General features: G+C 32.6%; 1 protein-coding gene across 2 annotated transcripts in view; it reads left to right on the top strand.

Annotated features, from left to right (window-relative positions):
* Positions 1-18339, top strand: part of fusl (transmembrane protein fuseless) — a 46871-nt gene that overhangs the window by 22595 nt on the left and 5937 nt on the right. For both annotated transcript variants that reach the window (XM_073082634.1, XM_073082635.1), the window contains one exon: positions 12882-13034. In XM_073082634.1, coding sequence (XP_072938735.1) covers positions 12882-13034 — 153 coding nt within the window. The remainder of the gene's footprint in view (positions 1-12881; positions 13035-18339) is intronic.

Genomic DNA, 18339 nt, shown 5'->3' with positions numbered 1-18339 from the left:
CACTTGCTTAAACGGTGAAGGAAAACATCGAGAGGAAATCTACATACCTGAGAGATTTATAAAAAAACAATCTTAAAGGTATGTGAAGTCTACCAATACGCACTTGGCCAGCTCGGTGGATAATGGCCTAATCCTTCTCATTCTGAGAGGAGACCCGTACCCAGCAGTGGGACAGTAATGGGTTGATGACAGTGACAGTGACGGCTCTTATAGACATTAAACTAGACACAGCAACGCTTATCTTTTTTATTTGTCTATAATATAGGAGTGGCAGACGAGCATACAGTTCATCGGATTATAAGTGGCAACTGCTGCCCATGGATATCTGTAATCAACCCCAGATAAGATTAGATGGACAAGACAGATCCGCTACCCCTGAGGACTATGCTGGAATACCTTGGTAAAGTATGTCTCCCTTACCCTTCAAACCAGAACACAACAGCGCTTAACACTGCCGTTATTAGGCAGAAATAGGCGGTGGTGCCGCCAGAGTCGAATCACAGAGGGTTCTACCACGTTCAAATTTTAATTGTACTATTGTAATAAGCCAAATCTGGCTTAAATAAGAGTACGAACCACGCTCTACATATCCTTTAATTCTTCAAAGTTAAATAAAATTAACAGTAAACGTGGTTTAAAATTCTAATAATGATACGAAAAAATATTTTATATGAAATAAATGTTTATTTGCTCATGTTTGTTATTTCACAACTTTACGTATCACTTGATTTCTAGAAAAAATAAATAATCTCTGACATAAATCAGTACGCGTAATAAAGATACGTTGAAAAGGATAAATGTAGAGCGGTCAATATTATACCTATTTAAGTGATATTTAAAATAAGTATTTATGTAAAAATGAAGTTGCCATGTTTTTTATTTATATCTGTAAAGTTTTTCGAGAGTATGGATGTAAGTACCTATTAATTATTCTTTAGCTACATCTTCAGCCCAAACGGCTTGACCGATTTACCAAATGCGGTATCGTTGATTCGTGTAATCGTAATAACTTCCCTTTACAGTCGATTATTTATAATTTATATTCGGGTCTTGTTTTAATAATACTTACTATTTACAGACTTCGTTTATTTATATTGTTAAGTAAGTGTTTATACTATAGCTTACTAGCTATTACTAGCTGTACCCTGTACCTTTCAGTAGGAAAAAAACTAACTAATACATGGGAACAAGAGCATTAGATAGGCATGGGAAGGAAAAGGGTCAACCACAAGTCATTACTAATCGGTTAAAGTGTTCGGAAAAACATGTCAAACGTCAATTCATCAACGACGATGATCGTAGAAAGTCCTTCAATATCTGTTCTATAGCTCTTTATCTTTAATCTCTTTGCGCTTGTTAAATAAAATAGACGATAATTATTTCAGGAACTGCCTTTTAAATATTTTTAATCACATATGTAAATCAATCTTTAAGGATTAAACAAATAGAGATAAGGATATCGAAATTTTAAATGAATATTTGAGCGAAAAATACTTGATATCGACCAATTTTGATTGGTTGAAGGCAAAGCTGACATCACTATAAGGCTCCGCCCAAAACGTATGCTTAGCGCAGGATTCATGCGCTTAGTTTGTGTATTGTCCAATAAAAACATAGATAATTCTAATAAAATCTTGCTAATTTTATTACGGATAGTAGCACAAAGCGCATTTGCTTTTTGTACGCATTGGAGAAGCATGCAGTCCATCTGGTGTTAAGTGCTCACAGCCATCCGTGGACATATGTAACCATGTCCATGTAGAACTCCATATGGTTTTATCTGAGTACACTTGAGCTGATCACTGGTGCGTTGGCACTCCCGTGGACTAAGATGGCCACTTGATAGTATATAAACTAGCAAGCTACCACATCCTTCCACCGAAACGCAGAAGTGCTTTACGTTAGATTTACAGGCGGCAGTGCCTTCCCAGTCGAACTATTCAGTACCCTTACCATGAGGCCATTTACCATTACCATTTGCCCATACTATTTCCAATCAGCGCCCCTAGCGGATTGTGTCAGAACTAGGAAATCGTATGGGCCATTACGTAAACAAATATCAAAACAGTCATATTTGTCAAAACGTAAAAACTCAAGGTAAGGGTACAGGTTTCCAGGTCTTTCCAAATATGTCAATGCCATGTCATATACCAATAATCTAGAGGTAACAAAATTTATTGGGGTTGTTCAAGTAGATTTTTTAGTAGATTTTTTTTTAATTTATAGAAGTAGATATTTACTATTTGCATTTTCCTTAATTGATAATAAAATAATTTCAATAAAAAAATTATTTACTCGTGCATTAACGTGAAATATGTTTTGCATCCTTTTTACTATTAGAAAATAAGAAACAAAATGAATTTTTATTAGATTCCTGCAATATATTATTTTCATCGCTTTTTTTACCACCATTAATTATTTACATTTATTAATACTTACATTTACATCACCAAATAGTAACATTTCAATCAACAATATTATAATTTTCATTATCATCGATATCATTATAGCGATTCATTTTATAAGATCGAATTTGTCGCAAGGATAAAACGGTTAGTGATATCGCGATATCTACGTTCTCGAATATATAAAGGACTTTCATGCCTAAATCTTTACATTGAAGAAAAAACATTATTTTCGATCGGGTCAGCTAGTACTTTATTGACGACAGTGTCAGTGCGCGAATTTGCTTTTTTTCTAAATCGGGTAGTTTTATTAGGTCACACTCTAAAGCCACATTGACGTTATCGGCTTGTTTAATTAGGTCATTTTCTAAAATCCAATTGAATCTCCTTTTTGTGAATGGCTAGTTCGTGTATAGTGACCAATAAGGACATATTCGACATTTTGGTCTCCAAATGCGATGATACCGCTTCAGTAGACTACGTGTTCGCATCTACCTGACGAAAGACTGCCTACAGCAGAGTGTTTTGGAACGACATTCTACTCGAATGATCATTTTTTAAATCTCAAATACTTAGTACAGTAATAAATATAGACCAAGTTTTACTAGAAGAAAGTATCCCAACCGACCTCATCTGAATATGCGTGGAAGTGCTTTTAAACTTTTGGGACAAGTAGTCAGCGGTCCGCGGGCTCAAGAGGCTCTTCTGGAGTTAATCGATACGCTGTTTTCGGTATTCATCATCGGGCCCCTCGTGATGATTTACTGGAAATCAGCATGGAGTTTAATGGATTTGTGCATTTTGCCTGATCACCCATTTTGGAGCGCGGTCATCACCGCTGTTGGGGGACTTTGTGTTGGACTGTTGCTGTGTGTGTTCCAAGATCACTTCGATAAATGGCTGACTCCTGAGATTGGGTGGATGTACTACATCTTAACGAGGCTCTATACATGTCTGGCCGGTGTTATCAACGTTGGAGCCTGTAGAGGCGTTTGGAACATTTTGGACATCACGATATATGACCCTGACCTCATTGTGCTGACCACTGTGGTATCCACGCTGACTTTAATGTCCTTGAGGGGATTTCGTAACGTTACCTCGGCCCCCTACTGTATCGTCGTGGACTCTCCTGAAGGATACTTCGATGCGCCAACTTTCTATAAACAGGTGTGTTATTTGAAAACATGGTTTGAGATCTTTATTTTGGTGGTGGCTTATATTTCACTCAATGACTTAGTAATCAAAAGCGAAAAATGAAGGACATTCAGTATTCATCAAATTCTTTAACACTTTTCCGTTATTATTAAACTCTGATCATAAAAATAAAAATAATCGTAAATTATGTGAGCTACTTAATTCTGAAAAACTTTTAATTTCACTATTCACAAACATTCCTTGCTTTCCCATGAAAGATGTCTTTTAATTTTAACACAGTGACTATAAATATTTTAAAGTAGTTATTTCGTCCATCTTTAAAATCGAGTTCTAAAATTTTTACCTAAAACTCCTTAGTAGTTTCAAAAGTTTCTAAATCGAAAGTCAAATTACGGTTAAATTCAACTCTATTAATTTTGACAAATAACGTTGAAACCTAGACGTATTTAAAATTAATACTTACCTTTCGTTTATTGACAAATACTTTTTTCTATATTTCGTTAAAAATTAAAATCTTTCCTTCAAAAATCCTATAATGCTTTCCAACGGTCTTAAAGGCTAAAGCAATATAATTCAAGACAAATTTGCGATATAAAGATAAGAAATTAATGATACAAATAAATGCAAAATACCTTCAGAATCTTTTAAAAATATTAAACCAGCAACCTCATATTGTAGACATACTAGACGCCATCTCAACGGACGTAATAGACCGTAATTAAAAAGAAATCATAACTTGCGATTCACTGAAGTATCACATGATTGTTCTCAATTTCAATAGATTATATTTGATTTTTGATAAAGTATACAAATCGAAAACAATTTTAATTTTTCGAATATTTTTCCTTTTTGCATTATTTTCAAGTTATACATATATATCCGTTAAATTTACAGTATGTATGGTAACAAATAATGTTTTATTATGTTTTCTTCAATAATTAATAACACATATTATTACATAAAACTCGGCTTTCTGCACTACTTTTCTATTTCAACTTTCTCTCTCTCTCTCTCTGTTCAGTCGGTGCCTCAGTGCTAAGGATCATGAGTCCTTTGCTGTATGATATTTTTCCAAATGTTGTGATACTGATCTTCGTTTAGATTGCGTCCTTGAGATCTGTCGCCTTCTTCTTTACTCAGGCAATTTAAATCAAATCTAAATTTCAAAATAGATTCTATACAGAACTCTTTTTGAACGTCAATAAACCTACAGCCACTTCACAAGATCTTTCGTTATGAAGAAGAAGCGACGAAAGAAACTTCATAATACACATCTTTAAATAAATAAAAGTTATTTACAATGGTATCCTTAAATTAGAAAGGCTATTAGTGACAGGACCAATAGCTTTTCGAAGGTGTTTATTCAGACAAATAAAACTTGGATCGAGGGCTTGAAACAATCGGGAGTCACATCGCACAACCGCAAAAATATTTTAAAAATTGCCACGGATTTTTAAAAAAACCTATACAGCGATGAAAAACACCCAAAAACCACGCCTCTGACCGATGATCATTGTCAGGAGTACAATATTAAGGCTGTCGAAGAGATAGAGATTGTGCAAATGATAAAAAAATTAAGACTAGAAAAAAGCCCAGGTCCCGATAACATTACCAATGAAGCTTTAAAGATTGGCTCTGACTTACTAGCTGCACCACTAACAAAATTATTTAATTTAATATTAAAAACAGGAAGATCACCTTCACAATGGTCAGAATCCAATATTATACTATTGTACAAAAAAGGGGACCCAAATGATATAAGTAACTATAGACCTATCAGTCTCCTGCCAACTCTATACAAACTATTCTCTTCTATCATAGAGCAAAGAATAAGCAAAAACTTGGAAAAAAGACAACCTATAGAACAGGCAGGTTTTAGAAAAGGATTTTCGACTATCGACCATATTCACACCCTGGAACAAGTTATAGAGAAATATCAAGAACATCAAAGACCGCTCTACATAGCCTACATTGATTATAAGAAAGCTTTTGACACAATATCCCATGAAAGCATTTGGGAAGCTCTGGAAGCTCAAGAACTAGAAAAGGAATATATACAAGTCATAAAATGCATATATAATACATGCTCAAGTAGAGTCAAACTAGAATCAATGGGCCCCAGTTTTCACATAGAGAGAGGCTTGAGGCAGGGAGACCCAATCTCGCCAAAATTTTTTATTACCGTATTGGAGTTCGTTATAAACAAATTAGACTGGGAGAGGTACGGATTAAACATTAAAGGAAAGCACCTAAGTCATCTAAGGTTCGCAGATGATCTCGTACTGTTATCGGAGAGTAGTGACAGCTTACAATACATGATAGAATCTCTCTACAGAGCTAGCAGACAAATAGGCCTGGAAATCAACTTAGCAAAAACAAAAGTCATGACAAATAGAGCGAAGAGAGTCATCACAATAAATAACGAACCAATACAATATGTGGAACGATACATCTACCTCGGAAAACAAGTAGGATTCAACAATAATACCAATGAGCTAGAGGTAGAGCGAAGATCAAACATCACTTGGAACAAGTTCTGGAGTTATAAAGAAATTTTAAAAAGCAATATACCAGTAACGTTGAAAAAGAAAATTATGGACTCATGCATTCTCCCCTGTCTAACTTACGCATGCCAAACATGGAAATTTACTAGAAATATTAAAAATAAAATAATAAAGTGCCAAAGAGGTATGGAGCGTAGTATGCTAAAAATTAAGAAAATACATAAAATAAGACATTCAAAAATAAGACACGTAACAAAGGCTATAGACGCGTTAAGTTACGCACAAAAGTTAAAACTGAGATGGGCCGGACATGTAGCACGTTTGGAAGATAAAAGGTGGACACTGTGGGTGACTACATGGAATGGTCCTTCAGGCAAGCGCCGCGTAGGTAGACCTTATACACGATGGGAAGATGACCTTAAAAAGATCGCAGGACAGAACTGGGTTACAATGGCTAAAAATCGGGAAAAATGGAAAGTTTTGGAGGAGGCCTTCACCTGAGGGGGGTCCATGCAATAATTAAATTAATAAAATGTCAATATTATATAATAAAATAATGTATAATTTAATAATAATAATCAATTAAATAAATTGTCTAAATGATAATAATGTAATTATGTAAATATAATTTAGCATTTCCTATTATTACGTTAAGCTGATTAATAATATAAGTAAAAAATGTAATAATTTAAATTTAATAATTTAATTTAATTTAATACATAAAAATTGTAAAACTGTAAATTGTAATTGTAATTGTAATTGTAAAGATGTAATGAGCATGGAATAAAAGGCTTTTTTATTTATTTTTTTTATTTTTTTTTATATGACCAAAGTCTTTACGTATGCAATGCTTCCAAGAGGGGCGTAAATTTCTAACTATCTATTCATAATTATCTTTCTTCTATTCTGCTTTTCTCATTTGTAGTTGTATTCTTTTACTACTCTACTTTTACTGCTTTCAAGAAATCAAAGGAAAATATAAAAAATAGGGTTATTATAGCAACGTTAAACCATGACGGCATGTGTAAATTTATTCATGTCATTTTTTTTCTTGTTTTTTTTTCAATAATTAAAATGTATATATTAATTACATCTTTTGTAATAAGTACTTATAGGTATTTTAAAAGTCGGAGGTCACTGTACTCAGTGTATATTTATACCAAAAAGCTGTTTCTAGTCAATTTTGAGCTCCTGCTATGTGATTTACCCATTCCAAACTTTATTATTTTGAAAACTATATTCGTAATTTTCATTATCTACAAAACTCACAATTTCTTTCTTTTTTACACAACGACATACAAAATGCGTTTCTCTCATTAAAACCCGCTAATGAATACGTTTTAAAATAAGGCCTACTTACAGTGAAAGATCAGGATGTATGTTCTGAACATTAAAACAAGCATTATAACATGAATTTAAAATAAGGATATTCCACGCGAAAATGAAGTGTTACAACGAAGCGGAGTTAAATTGATACAATTTAATTCTATAGGATGAAATATATCTGCACAATAATTGCTCAAATTTGTTAAAAAAAATATCGATAGCAAACTTTACTTTAGTAATATTGAGTACGGAGTATTGAGTATTGAGTACTACCGACTATAGAAAATATACCTAATTGTAATTGCGCAAATTTATCCGCGTTTTATATGCGTACTGTCTGCAACAACTGATGACTAATCGATATTATTGATAGTGTCGCTCCGCCCATTCTGAAGAAGTGGGGTACAAAAATGTCCCGAAATTTGCGTAATAAGTCTTGACTTTACTTATTTTCGAAAAAACCTTTTTATTTATTCTTGACCTATTTTATATTATTTCTCTAATAAAAAGTACATTCTAGATGAAGATAGTTTATGTAATGTTGGATATTTCAATATGCGTGAAACCGTGGAGCACGGTTAAATATATTGTTACGTTCAAATTGTTTCAGGTTTTCTGGAGTTCATAAGTTCCTGCTGTGTCTACAACTAAACGCTCCAGATAGTTATATTTCAGTCAATATAATATAACCAATATTTTTTATTATCTTCGACATAATTTAGCAGTGATTCATTTTAAAAGGTTTGGATTTGTCGCATGGATAAAACAGGTAGCGATATCGCGATATCTATCATTTTCTGCATATATAAACGATATTCGTGTCCAAATCTTTACATTGGGGAATCCCTTGGCTTTCGTTCGGGTCGGCTAGTGTTTCAATACTTTCAGTGTCCGACTGTGAGCTACCGTGCGCGCAACTGACTATTTTTAACATATTTTTTTTTTTAACTTTTTTATTAATATTTTTTATGTCGCTAGTGCGCGTTTGCCTCTTAAAGCCACTCGATGTATAAGAATCGTGCTCAGCAAACCTTTTAGAACCACGTTGAATCTCTTATTTGTGAATGGCGTGTTCGTGTACCGTAACCAATAAAGAAATATTTGACATTTTAGTTTTGAAAATCGTCAACCCATTCACACTAGACGGCGTATTCGCGTCCGCTTGACCATAGACTGACTACAGCGGAGTGTCTTGAAACGACATTCCACTTGAATAATATAATTTGGGAGGATCGATATCTTCATTTTTAAAATCTGAGATAGAGTAATACAGTAATAAATTCTTCGCGATAATAATACATATATACGGACCAATTTAGACTTGTCAGGCAGATCTCAATCGACCTCGTCTGAACATGCGTGGAAGCGCGTTCGAACTTTTGGGACAAATCGTAAAGGGCCCACGGGCTCTAGAGGCTCTTTTGGAGTTGATTGACACGCTGTTTTCGGCATTTGTCATCGGGCCCCTCGTGATGATTTACTGGAAATCAGCATGGGTTCTGATGGACTTGCACATTTTGCCTGATCATCCATTTTGGAGCGCGGTGGTCACCGCCGTCGCGGGACTCTGTGTTGGACTGTTGCTGTGTGTGTTCCAAGATTACTTCGATAAATGGCTGACTCCTGAGATTGGGTGGAAGTACTATGTATTCACGAGGCTCTATACGTGTCTGGCGGGCGTTGTCAACATCGGGGCCTGTAGAGGCGTTTGGAACATTTTGGACATCACGATATATGACCCAGACCTCGTCGTCCTGACCACTGTGGTCTCCACGCTGACATTGATGTCCTTGAGGGGATTTCGGAACGTTACCTCGGCACCCTACTGTGTCGTCGTGGACTCTCCTGAAGGGTACTTTGACGCGCCGACATTCTATAAACAGGTGTGTTGCTTAATAATATTGTGGTTGTCTTCACATCTTTCTGTTGTCTGTCTGGCTGTCTTAAAAAAAAACAATTATTAAGTTATGGAAAACAAGGCTGATTAAAAATCCATCGAATCTTATAAAAATATTAATTATAATTTTAAGTAAATGTCGATTTTTTGTTGATGGATCATGAATTGTTTTGTTGGAATTTACTTAGCTACCATAAATATGATTCACTTAACTTCGGATCTACCTACTTTGGTTATTGAACGTTAAAGATGTTAATTATTTTACTTACATTTTATATCACACGAGCCTTCCTTATTTTTCTATAACAGGTTTAATACGCTCTTTCTTTATTTTCCGTGAAATGTAATTATTTAAAAATATGTTTTCTCCATCTTTCCATCACTTTTATTAGTCTTTGATCGGCTGTTATTTTTTTTAGGTTTCTTTTCAAGCCATGAGCATTTCATTTATTTTGTATTGTATATTTGTCTAACGTGGTAGCATTTAGTAGGACATCACCATTATTATAATGCAAAAAATCTGCCAATACTCTTTGAAAATACATAATATGTAAATAAAATCGTTTTAGAATAATTGATTTAAATAAAACAAAATCGAAGATGTAAAATCAATTAAGTAAATTTTATTAGTCTATTGAGTCAAATAAACATTATTTCCATTAATTTCCGATTCAATATTTCTGTTCCGATATTGAATAAAATCTAAATTCGGTTACATGTGAGCTACTTAAAATTTCTTTGTTTCAGTTTGCGTCATTACGCACACAATGAGTTGCCATAAGACAAATTAATTGAAAATTAATACATCTTTCGATCAATTAAATACTTACGTGCCCAGTTTTAATCGAAATTATAAGATGTTATCGTATCCTGATCTTATCATTCATTACGTAATATATTTTTCTATAATCGATCTAAGTTAAGAAAACAAAATCGGGCATTTTGGTTTTCTTGCAACTGTTGCCATTTCACTTTATATCGTAAAATTGCACTTTAATTATAAACATAAGGTATCATCAGTACATGAACTTTTCTTATATAATGGTAATATATATATTGTAATTTAGGTAACTGAGACATTTTTAATCTCTTGTGATAATATTTAATCCTTTGTAAACGTCATAATTACGTAGAACACTTTTCCTTGTTTGATATACTGAAAGTTGACATACCTACCTTTCCTTTTATTATCTTTAGGTATCATCTTTATATAGAACACTTGGTGTAGCAGTTGTACATATTCTGAACAACTTAACCCACTGATTCTCAAAGGTTACGTGGAGTAGGGAGTACGTGATAAATGGATGCATGAATCAACTGAAATATATTAAAGTATATTAGGATAAAATGAGCTTACAAAATTTAGATTCAATCGTAATATGGTCGAGCTACTAATAAATTCAAATGTACATTTTCTCCATCTTAACCAAAACTCTAAATTTAATTAATAAATAAAATTTACCGCGCCACCTAGCGGAAATGCCAGAAGAACGTTCGTTCATAAACAGATTTTTTCGCTGCGGGCTATGTTTTAAAAGTAAATTAAGTTTATATTTTAGATAAAGGACAAAAATAAGTAAATGTTAAATTTAATTGAGGTTGAAAACATTTAAAAATTTAAAAATAACTTCATATAAATATAAACTATTCATCTTGTAGAAATGTGCGATATTTGCATGGTTTATCCAAAACATTGTAGCACTAAGATAGGTTAATATCATATGCTTTGTTATATCGTTATAATCTTTTGAAATAAATGTAGGGCAACTTTTAAGCTGTGAAGCGTGCCCTATATTTATCGTTAGTGAGTCACCAATATCAGTATTAAATTGATGTAATCGACATGTTCATTTACGTCAAACTAAGTAAATCCTTAGTGGCTTAGTGGCTACAACGTAGGACTTACTACCGATATCAGATTCGTATCTTTGTATATTCTATCAACTTATCACTTAATTTGATCATAATATAAATAAAATACGCATTTGTATCTAAAATGATGTTATTTTAATAGATAATGTCTAAATCGCAGTGTGAATCACTGCTGTGCTATAGTTTGAGGGGGCATGATACATAATTCTTTGGTCGATCTCAAACAGGACTTCAATAGTATTGTAAGTAAATTATTTATCATTTAGTGCTCTTCATAAGACGAATAAGTAAAAAATATCCAGTATTTAGTACAAAAAAACTAACAAAAGTTGAGAGTCACTGCCTCTCATGAATATCAATAAAATAATCTAAATAAAGTAAGATTTATATAAAGACGATCACGGGTACGTTGTTATACTTGAAACTAAAGAAATTTCGATTTAAAAATTGGAAACCACAAAAATTTCTACAATTTTACAATTAGATTGATATATGGCTCTAAATTTATATCAGATTAAAATTCTTCGACGATAGTACCTTTAATAGTGAAGAGCAAGATGCCGCCAGAACAGATAAATACTGTTTATTGACGTTAATTACTTATTATAATCACTGTCTGTACAAATTATGATAATATTCGCATATATACAGATAAAATACTGATAAAATTATATATTCCGGGGTAGATAATTTGATCATTTTTTATATACATTTGTCAAAAAATGCAATGGTTAAATTTAAGATAATGAAAGTCAGTTTTCCGTCTCATGTAATTTCCTCCATCAGTACTATGTACAACTGATCATTCCCCTGTTACCATGTCACCTCATCCAGTATTTACTAATACAGTTATAGTATTCCCTAGTAATTGAGTCACAACATTCATAAATATTTAAGTCTGCCATTTTTTTCTTTTTTTTTCTACCAATTTTTTTTTCTTGTGAAATTGAATTAAGAGCACGGGGTTATGTGGGACTTTTACCTCACTAAAACTCCGGTGTTTGGAACTTTGTAGAGGAACCGGGATCTCTAACAAAATGCAACCGAATTCCTATAAGGCGGTGTCTCTTCCGTGCAGTGTTCGGGTAGATCTTAAGCTAATCCCGCATCTCCGAGTGATTGCGACGTTATGAATTATGTATATATATATGTATATATATTAACGTTGTGCATTTTTGATATTTTTGAATGGGTAGGGAATAATTTTGCACGAATTGTATCAGTACAAAAGTACTATCATTTATGTGGTAAAATACAATATTCATTTATTGCACTATCGTACACAAACATGACAGTCTTACGAATTTGATTAGGTCATGTGTTCTAACGAGAGTCATTTTTTACCCATCACAAAAGTGCACAACACCGGTAAAGAAGATTTCACTTTAAAATATATGTTATCCACTTTACACATAGATTAGTAAAGATTACTCACTCCTAACAAGAAAACGTAACCAGTTTTGACAATTGAAATAGTTGCGTAAAAAAGTTTTGCCACGTCTCCGTGCTAAAATGTCCCTAAAATATTTGAAATAATTATTTATTTTTTATATAAATTAGGCAGTATTAGTTATTTATTCGTAAATTTTCTCTAAAAATGTTTTTATTTGTCAAGAATTCAAAAAAAGAACTTACAAACAAGCCGTTTGTGGCTTCATTCAATTTCAAGGCGGCGAAGTATATTTACTATGACTTTACATAACAACTCCTGTTTATTTACAGAGCAGTAGAGAGACGGTGCTGTATATACTTGACTGCATATTCTCCGTCACGGTGGTGGGATCCCTGGTGGTGTTCGTGTGGAGGGGATCCTGGGCGCTGCTGGACATCTTCCTCTTCCCTGATGACCAAGTCAAGTCCTGCTGGACTTCATTGGTGAGTCTTTATTAAGTTTAAACTTTAATACTTTAAATTATTTTTAAAATAAAATTGAATCATGGTATCAATGAAAAAAATGATGATGTAGTAGGAACGGTCATTTATTTCCAAGAGCTTGAATGAATTTGTTCGAGGATAATAAAATAGTTTTTTGAGAATGTAAATTAAACAGCTTTAGATTTTACTAGTCGACTTTATAAGACCTTTGAGTATTTTTCGTTATTCCTTATAGATTTGAACGTAATCAACACACACTTGACAAATTCTCCCTGCAATAGTTAGATGCTTTTGGTATATCAAAATTCGTTTGACTAAACTTCGTTCAAAATTCGTTGAACTAAACTATATTTTCATAAGTTTTCATTGTACATTCTCGTTCTAAGACACGGGTATACAATATTAACCAGTTAAATACGAGACTTAAATCTTTTGTAACCATGCTTAATGATAGTTAAGGATAAGTATGCTTCCGAAAATATGATAAGTAATTCGGCCTTAGCCCATTGCTGTCCTACACACTAAGACACCAGTCTTCTGTCACAGTGAAAAAGGTTCAGGTCACAGTCCACCATGCTGACCAAATGCAAATTGGTATACTTCATAAACTTTTCAAAACTTTTTTAAAGAGGGTTGTAGGTCTCTTCGCGATACTTTCCTTAATCGTAATGCGCGTAACTCAAAAAATCAGAGACACGACCCTTAGATTCGAACTTCATAGAGGTAGAAATGCCGAATTATAGGTAAAGCATTATAAACCAAACCAAACCAAAATAAAAATACTTAACTTAAAGGATAAAGGATCAAAAATATATTTATGGAGGATTATAAATCCTTGATTATGATAATCCTTGTGACAAACAAATTTATTAATTGGAATGTTAATCCTTGTAACAAACATACTTATTAATAGGAACAAGGATCAAAATTATATTATTATTGAGCATTATTAATCCTTGATGATGATAATTCTTGTAACGTCACAAGGATTATGAACCTTGATAACGATAAATTTTGTGACAAATAAACTTATTATTGAGAACAAGGATCAAAAAATATTATTATCGAGTATAATTAGTCCTTAATTATGATAAGTATTATAAAGTCACAAGAATTATGATCCTTGATAATGATAATGATTGATCCTTGATCAAGGATCCTGTATGATAAATAAAATTTTCTTTAATCTCCTTTCGGTGAATAATAAGGATAGATAAAAATCCGATAATTTATATTTTAATCAAAGACTTATCTTGGGAAAAATCAGGTTATAAATTAAGGATATTTAATCATTACGGTCTAATCAATACTTATAAATTTTGATAAAAGCTGATATCATTGTCCTGCGTAAAAACCGTTGTCCTGAGCAAATCATTTAGTCCTTAAATAATCTATTAGATAAAATTAAGATAAGTACAATGTTAGTTATTAATATAAATTATATCATTATTTTAAGACGTGACTGTAAATTACTAATCATGTAGATAAAGCTATTCTTGTATTTGTGTCATTTTGTTCTGAAGTACATAATACATATTCCCTATTGTACATTTTTTTGTTTACAGAATTTCACGCTAAACTTGGGTTTAAACAGTTTAAATTAAAATTATAATTATTAAAATACTTAAACTTTCTTTACATACATCAACAACATCAACATTTTGTTACGTATTGCTTACTTATCCTTAAAGTCCTTTATTTTGTTGATAGTAAGTACTTAACCTTAAATAAATAAATTAAATAAATAAATAAATAAATAAATTAATTAATTAATTAATAATAAATAAATTAATTAGTAAATAGACCTTAACTAAATCTGTTTATAAGTTCTAACAATTAGCTATAACACTACGAGTATAAATTCACAAATAGTCTTATTTAAATCCATATCTTTAGATCTAATGACTTCACGTACGACATCGATGTACGATTTCTTTACTTATTAAATCCTCGTTTCATCTATCTATAATGATACTGAAGTGGAAGAAGTATCATTATTACAACTTCACAAGTAAGATCCTTAGAAAGGTGTGATTTCAATTTCCGATAATTGGAAACAACTAACACACTAACAACTAACAAACTAATGAGCCATAACACAGATTTTATCTGATCTTAAATTTCGTTATCGAACAACATTTGATTCATAAACCAGTGATAGTAATACAAATACAAAATTGATATTAGATTTTTCAAAAACGTTATCAGCGTCTTAAAAAATAATTATCACTTGCTTCAACGTCGAATGAAAACATCGTCACACCTACACATCTAAAAGTTTCGGATGATGATGATTATAACAATGAAATATTATCATTATGATTTTACGTTGACAAGCATGCAGTCCACCTGATGGTAAATGACTACTGCCGCCCATGGACACCTGTAATCCACCCCAGATAGGATTACATTCCTGCCTTTGGTCGGCCACAGATGCGCCGCTACATCTGAAGACTAAGCTAGAACACCTCGGAAAAGTAATCTCCTTTACCACAAGCTTCAAACCAGAGCACAACCAGAACCAGAGCACAACAGCAGTGTTAAGCGCTCTTGTGCGCTTAACACTGCTGTTGTGCTCTGGTTTTAATTAAGTAGAAATAGATGTGACGATGGTGTCGCCGGAGTCAAACCACAAGGGTTTCTTTAAATGTTTATTTGATAGAAATATTTTTTCCGCATATGGGTCATGTATTCGCCACTGAGTCAGTGACCACTTACCACTTAGCTCACCGCAATTGGCTCTTCCTCCCGACTATCTTGTCCCCCGTCAGTAGTACGATCATATTTATTATGCTCTAACCGAGTTCTGATTTTTAAGGTCAATTATGTTTTCGATTCTCGATAAATGTTGTGAAGATTGTTTGTACGTAGTGTGCCTTATTGGCCGTAAGATTCCCAATAATAATGAGTAATGAGTATTTAAGATCAATCTATTAATTATATTTCACAATTTCAAAATGTTTTTTCTATATTGAAGATAGAAAAATCATACAACTTCACAACACTATATTTTTACTATAATATCTAGGATGAGTTAATAAATCCTTATGAATATTATCAATTATTATTAGCCTTGTATCTTAAGGATACAAATAGACTAAAGTTTTCTAAAATTTCATAACATTTTGATCCATAACATTTAAAGTACAATACGGCAATTGAAAATGCAGGTGAGTCTGATCTCAGCTGTTGAATTATCTCACCCACACACACACAACACACACATTGCGTTGCACTACCGCTACACCCACACATGTTCAGTTGCCACGTGGTCGCATCGGAAGCTACATGATTTAAATTTTAACAAACAGTAGCATGTTTAAATGTCTCTAATTTTGTAATATTGTGGGAACATAATGAGGCATATTATACATTAAAGGATACCATGGGCTGTAAGTTTTGTTATTGGTTACGAGTCCTAGCTATTATTGTTAGAGGGGACCTAGATTCTCTCTTAGTCTAATGGTGTTTGGTATTTATTACTTTTGTGTGAAGTATTCATTTATGGAAATGTTCGATACATACAACCTCTATATGATATGATAAAAATATCTGCAAATGACATTCAGAATATCACTTCCAATATTACTGTCATAAAAATCACCCTTGGCATTTTCTAAAACAAAAAATGATCACTTAAGATTTAGGGTATCTTGACGTCATAATGTAATAAGAGTCGCTGCACATAGTAGTAGTATTAAAAATATCGCTACAATTAGATATTTAAGGTGGTAGAACCCTTTGTGGTTCGACTCCGGCGGCACCACCGCCACACCTGTTTCTGCCTAATAACAGCAGTGTTCTTTCAAAATCTTTTCCTATAATTATATTCTTATGACCATAGACGTATTGAAAATTTTACTCCTTGCGTACTTTTGAATATTCGCTACAAAGTTGTTAGATAATATATTTATTATCAGAGTTATTTGATTACAAATATGTAAAGGTAATTCAATACGCAACCTGTTGGCTTAAATGTCTATATTCTTGTATCTATTTCTTGACGTAATAAGGTAAATTTAATTATCTTTATAAGCTAGTTCTTGAGTACAATCCCACACAATAAGTAATGACGCCGGTGGAATTTGTAATTGTAATATGAGATAATATCTGCTTGTTTCTAGTTAACAGCTGATATACATTATTTACAGTCAATCTTAATATCATATATATATATATATATATATATATATATATATATATATATATAATATCCTAATATTTACACACTAGTGTCTAATGGTACTGAAGACTGAAAGCAACGCCATCTATTTATTTAGGCACACAAAAATACAATACAAAAGCTTATATCTAAAATTTAGTGCAAAGACATCTGTTATTGCGCTTAACAAATAAATTTAGTCAGAAATTCTTTCTATTCAGTCGTGTCTGACATAGTTAAGCATTTGGAGAATTTTGCGTTTTTAATGTATATTCTGAAAACAAAACTATGAAATAAATAATAATAAAATCGTCATCTCAATCACTACCCTCATTAGATTTATATTAAGATTTTCAAAATGTATTTGAGGTGAGAACTCGTGAATAAGAGCTAGATTTACATAGAATATACAAGCAGTACTTAAGGTAATCGCTACAATCTGTTACTTCCACCGTAGTCTCACGTTCAATATCAAAGGATGACATTGAGGCGAATGCCGTAGGTTGACAGAAATATAAGTAGCCGAGCTGCCGTAACTACCGTTTACTCTATTAGCCAAGTTCCTCAAACATGCGCTGAATTAGATAATCTGTGGCTATTGTTAGAGTGATGAATCGTTTTCGCGGAATCTAACTTAATTTGAGATAATTTGATCATGTGCTTTTTGTAGCTAAACATTGCTAAGATCCTCGTTTTTCCTCTACGCTACTATTGCGTTTATGTTGTTTTGTTTAAACTTTTAGGATTGCGTCATATTCAAATGTTTTTACTTTCGCAAACATAACATTTTTTTATGCTCCTTATTCCGTTCCGATTCCATCTTCCCAGTTTCGATGATCATTGTTACAAATATTATTCAATATAAAAAATTCTAGATCTAGCAAAGGTACCATCCATCACATTATCCATCATATTACCAAAGTACAGCATTTACCGGAAACATTTGTTACCGAAAGAAGTTTGAACGTCATAATTTATAATTCAATATTATAAGTAAATTTAACAATTAACCATTAGTAAATAAAGTTCCTTTCGCTGCTTCTAATTCATAAACGAAATGCCTTGCGAAACCATGCTAGGATATTGACGTTCAATATATTTTGAACAGAATCCAACTCCAAGATATGGAAAATATCCAACAAC

The sequence above is a fragment of the Epargyreus clarus genome, unplaced genomic scaffold (assembly GCF_041222505.1).
Source record: "Epargyreus clarus isolate Ecla_fem2 unplaced genomic scaffold, WU_Ecla_fem_2.2 ptg000018l, whole genome shotgun sequence".
NCBI classification, from domain to species: Eukaryota; Metazoa; Arthropoda; class Insecta; order Lepidoptera; family Hesperiidae; genus Epargyreus; species Epargyreus clarus.
Note: the sequence above shows the minus strand (reverse complement) of the source record. Positions and strands in the feature narration are given on the sequence as shown.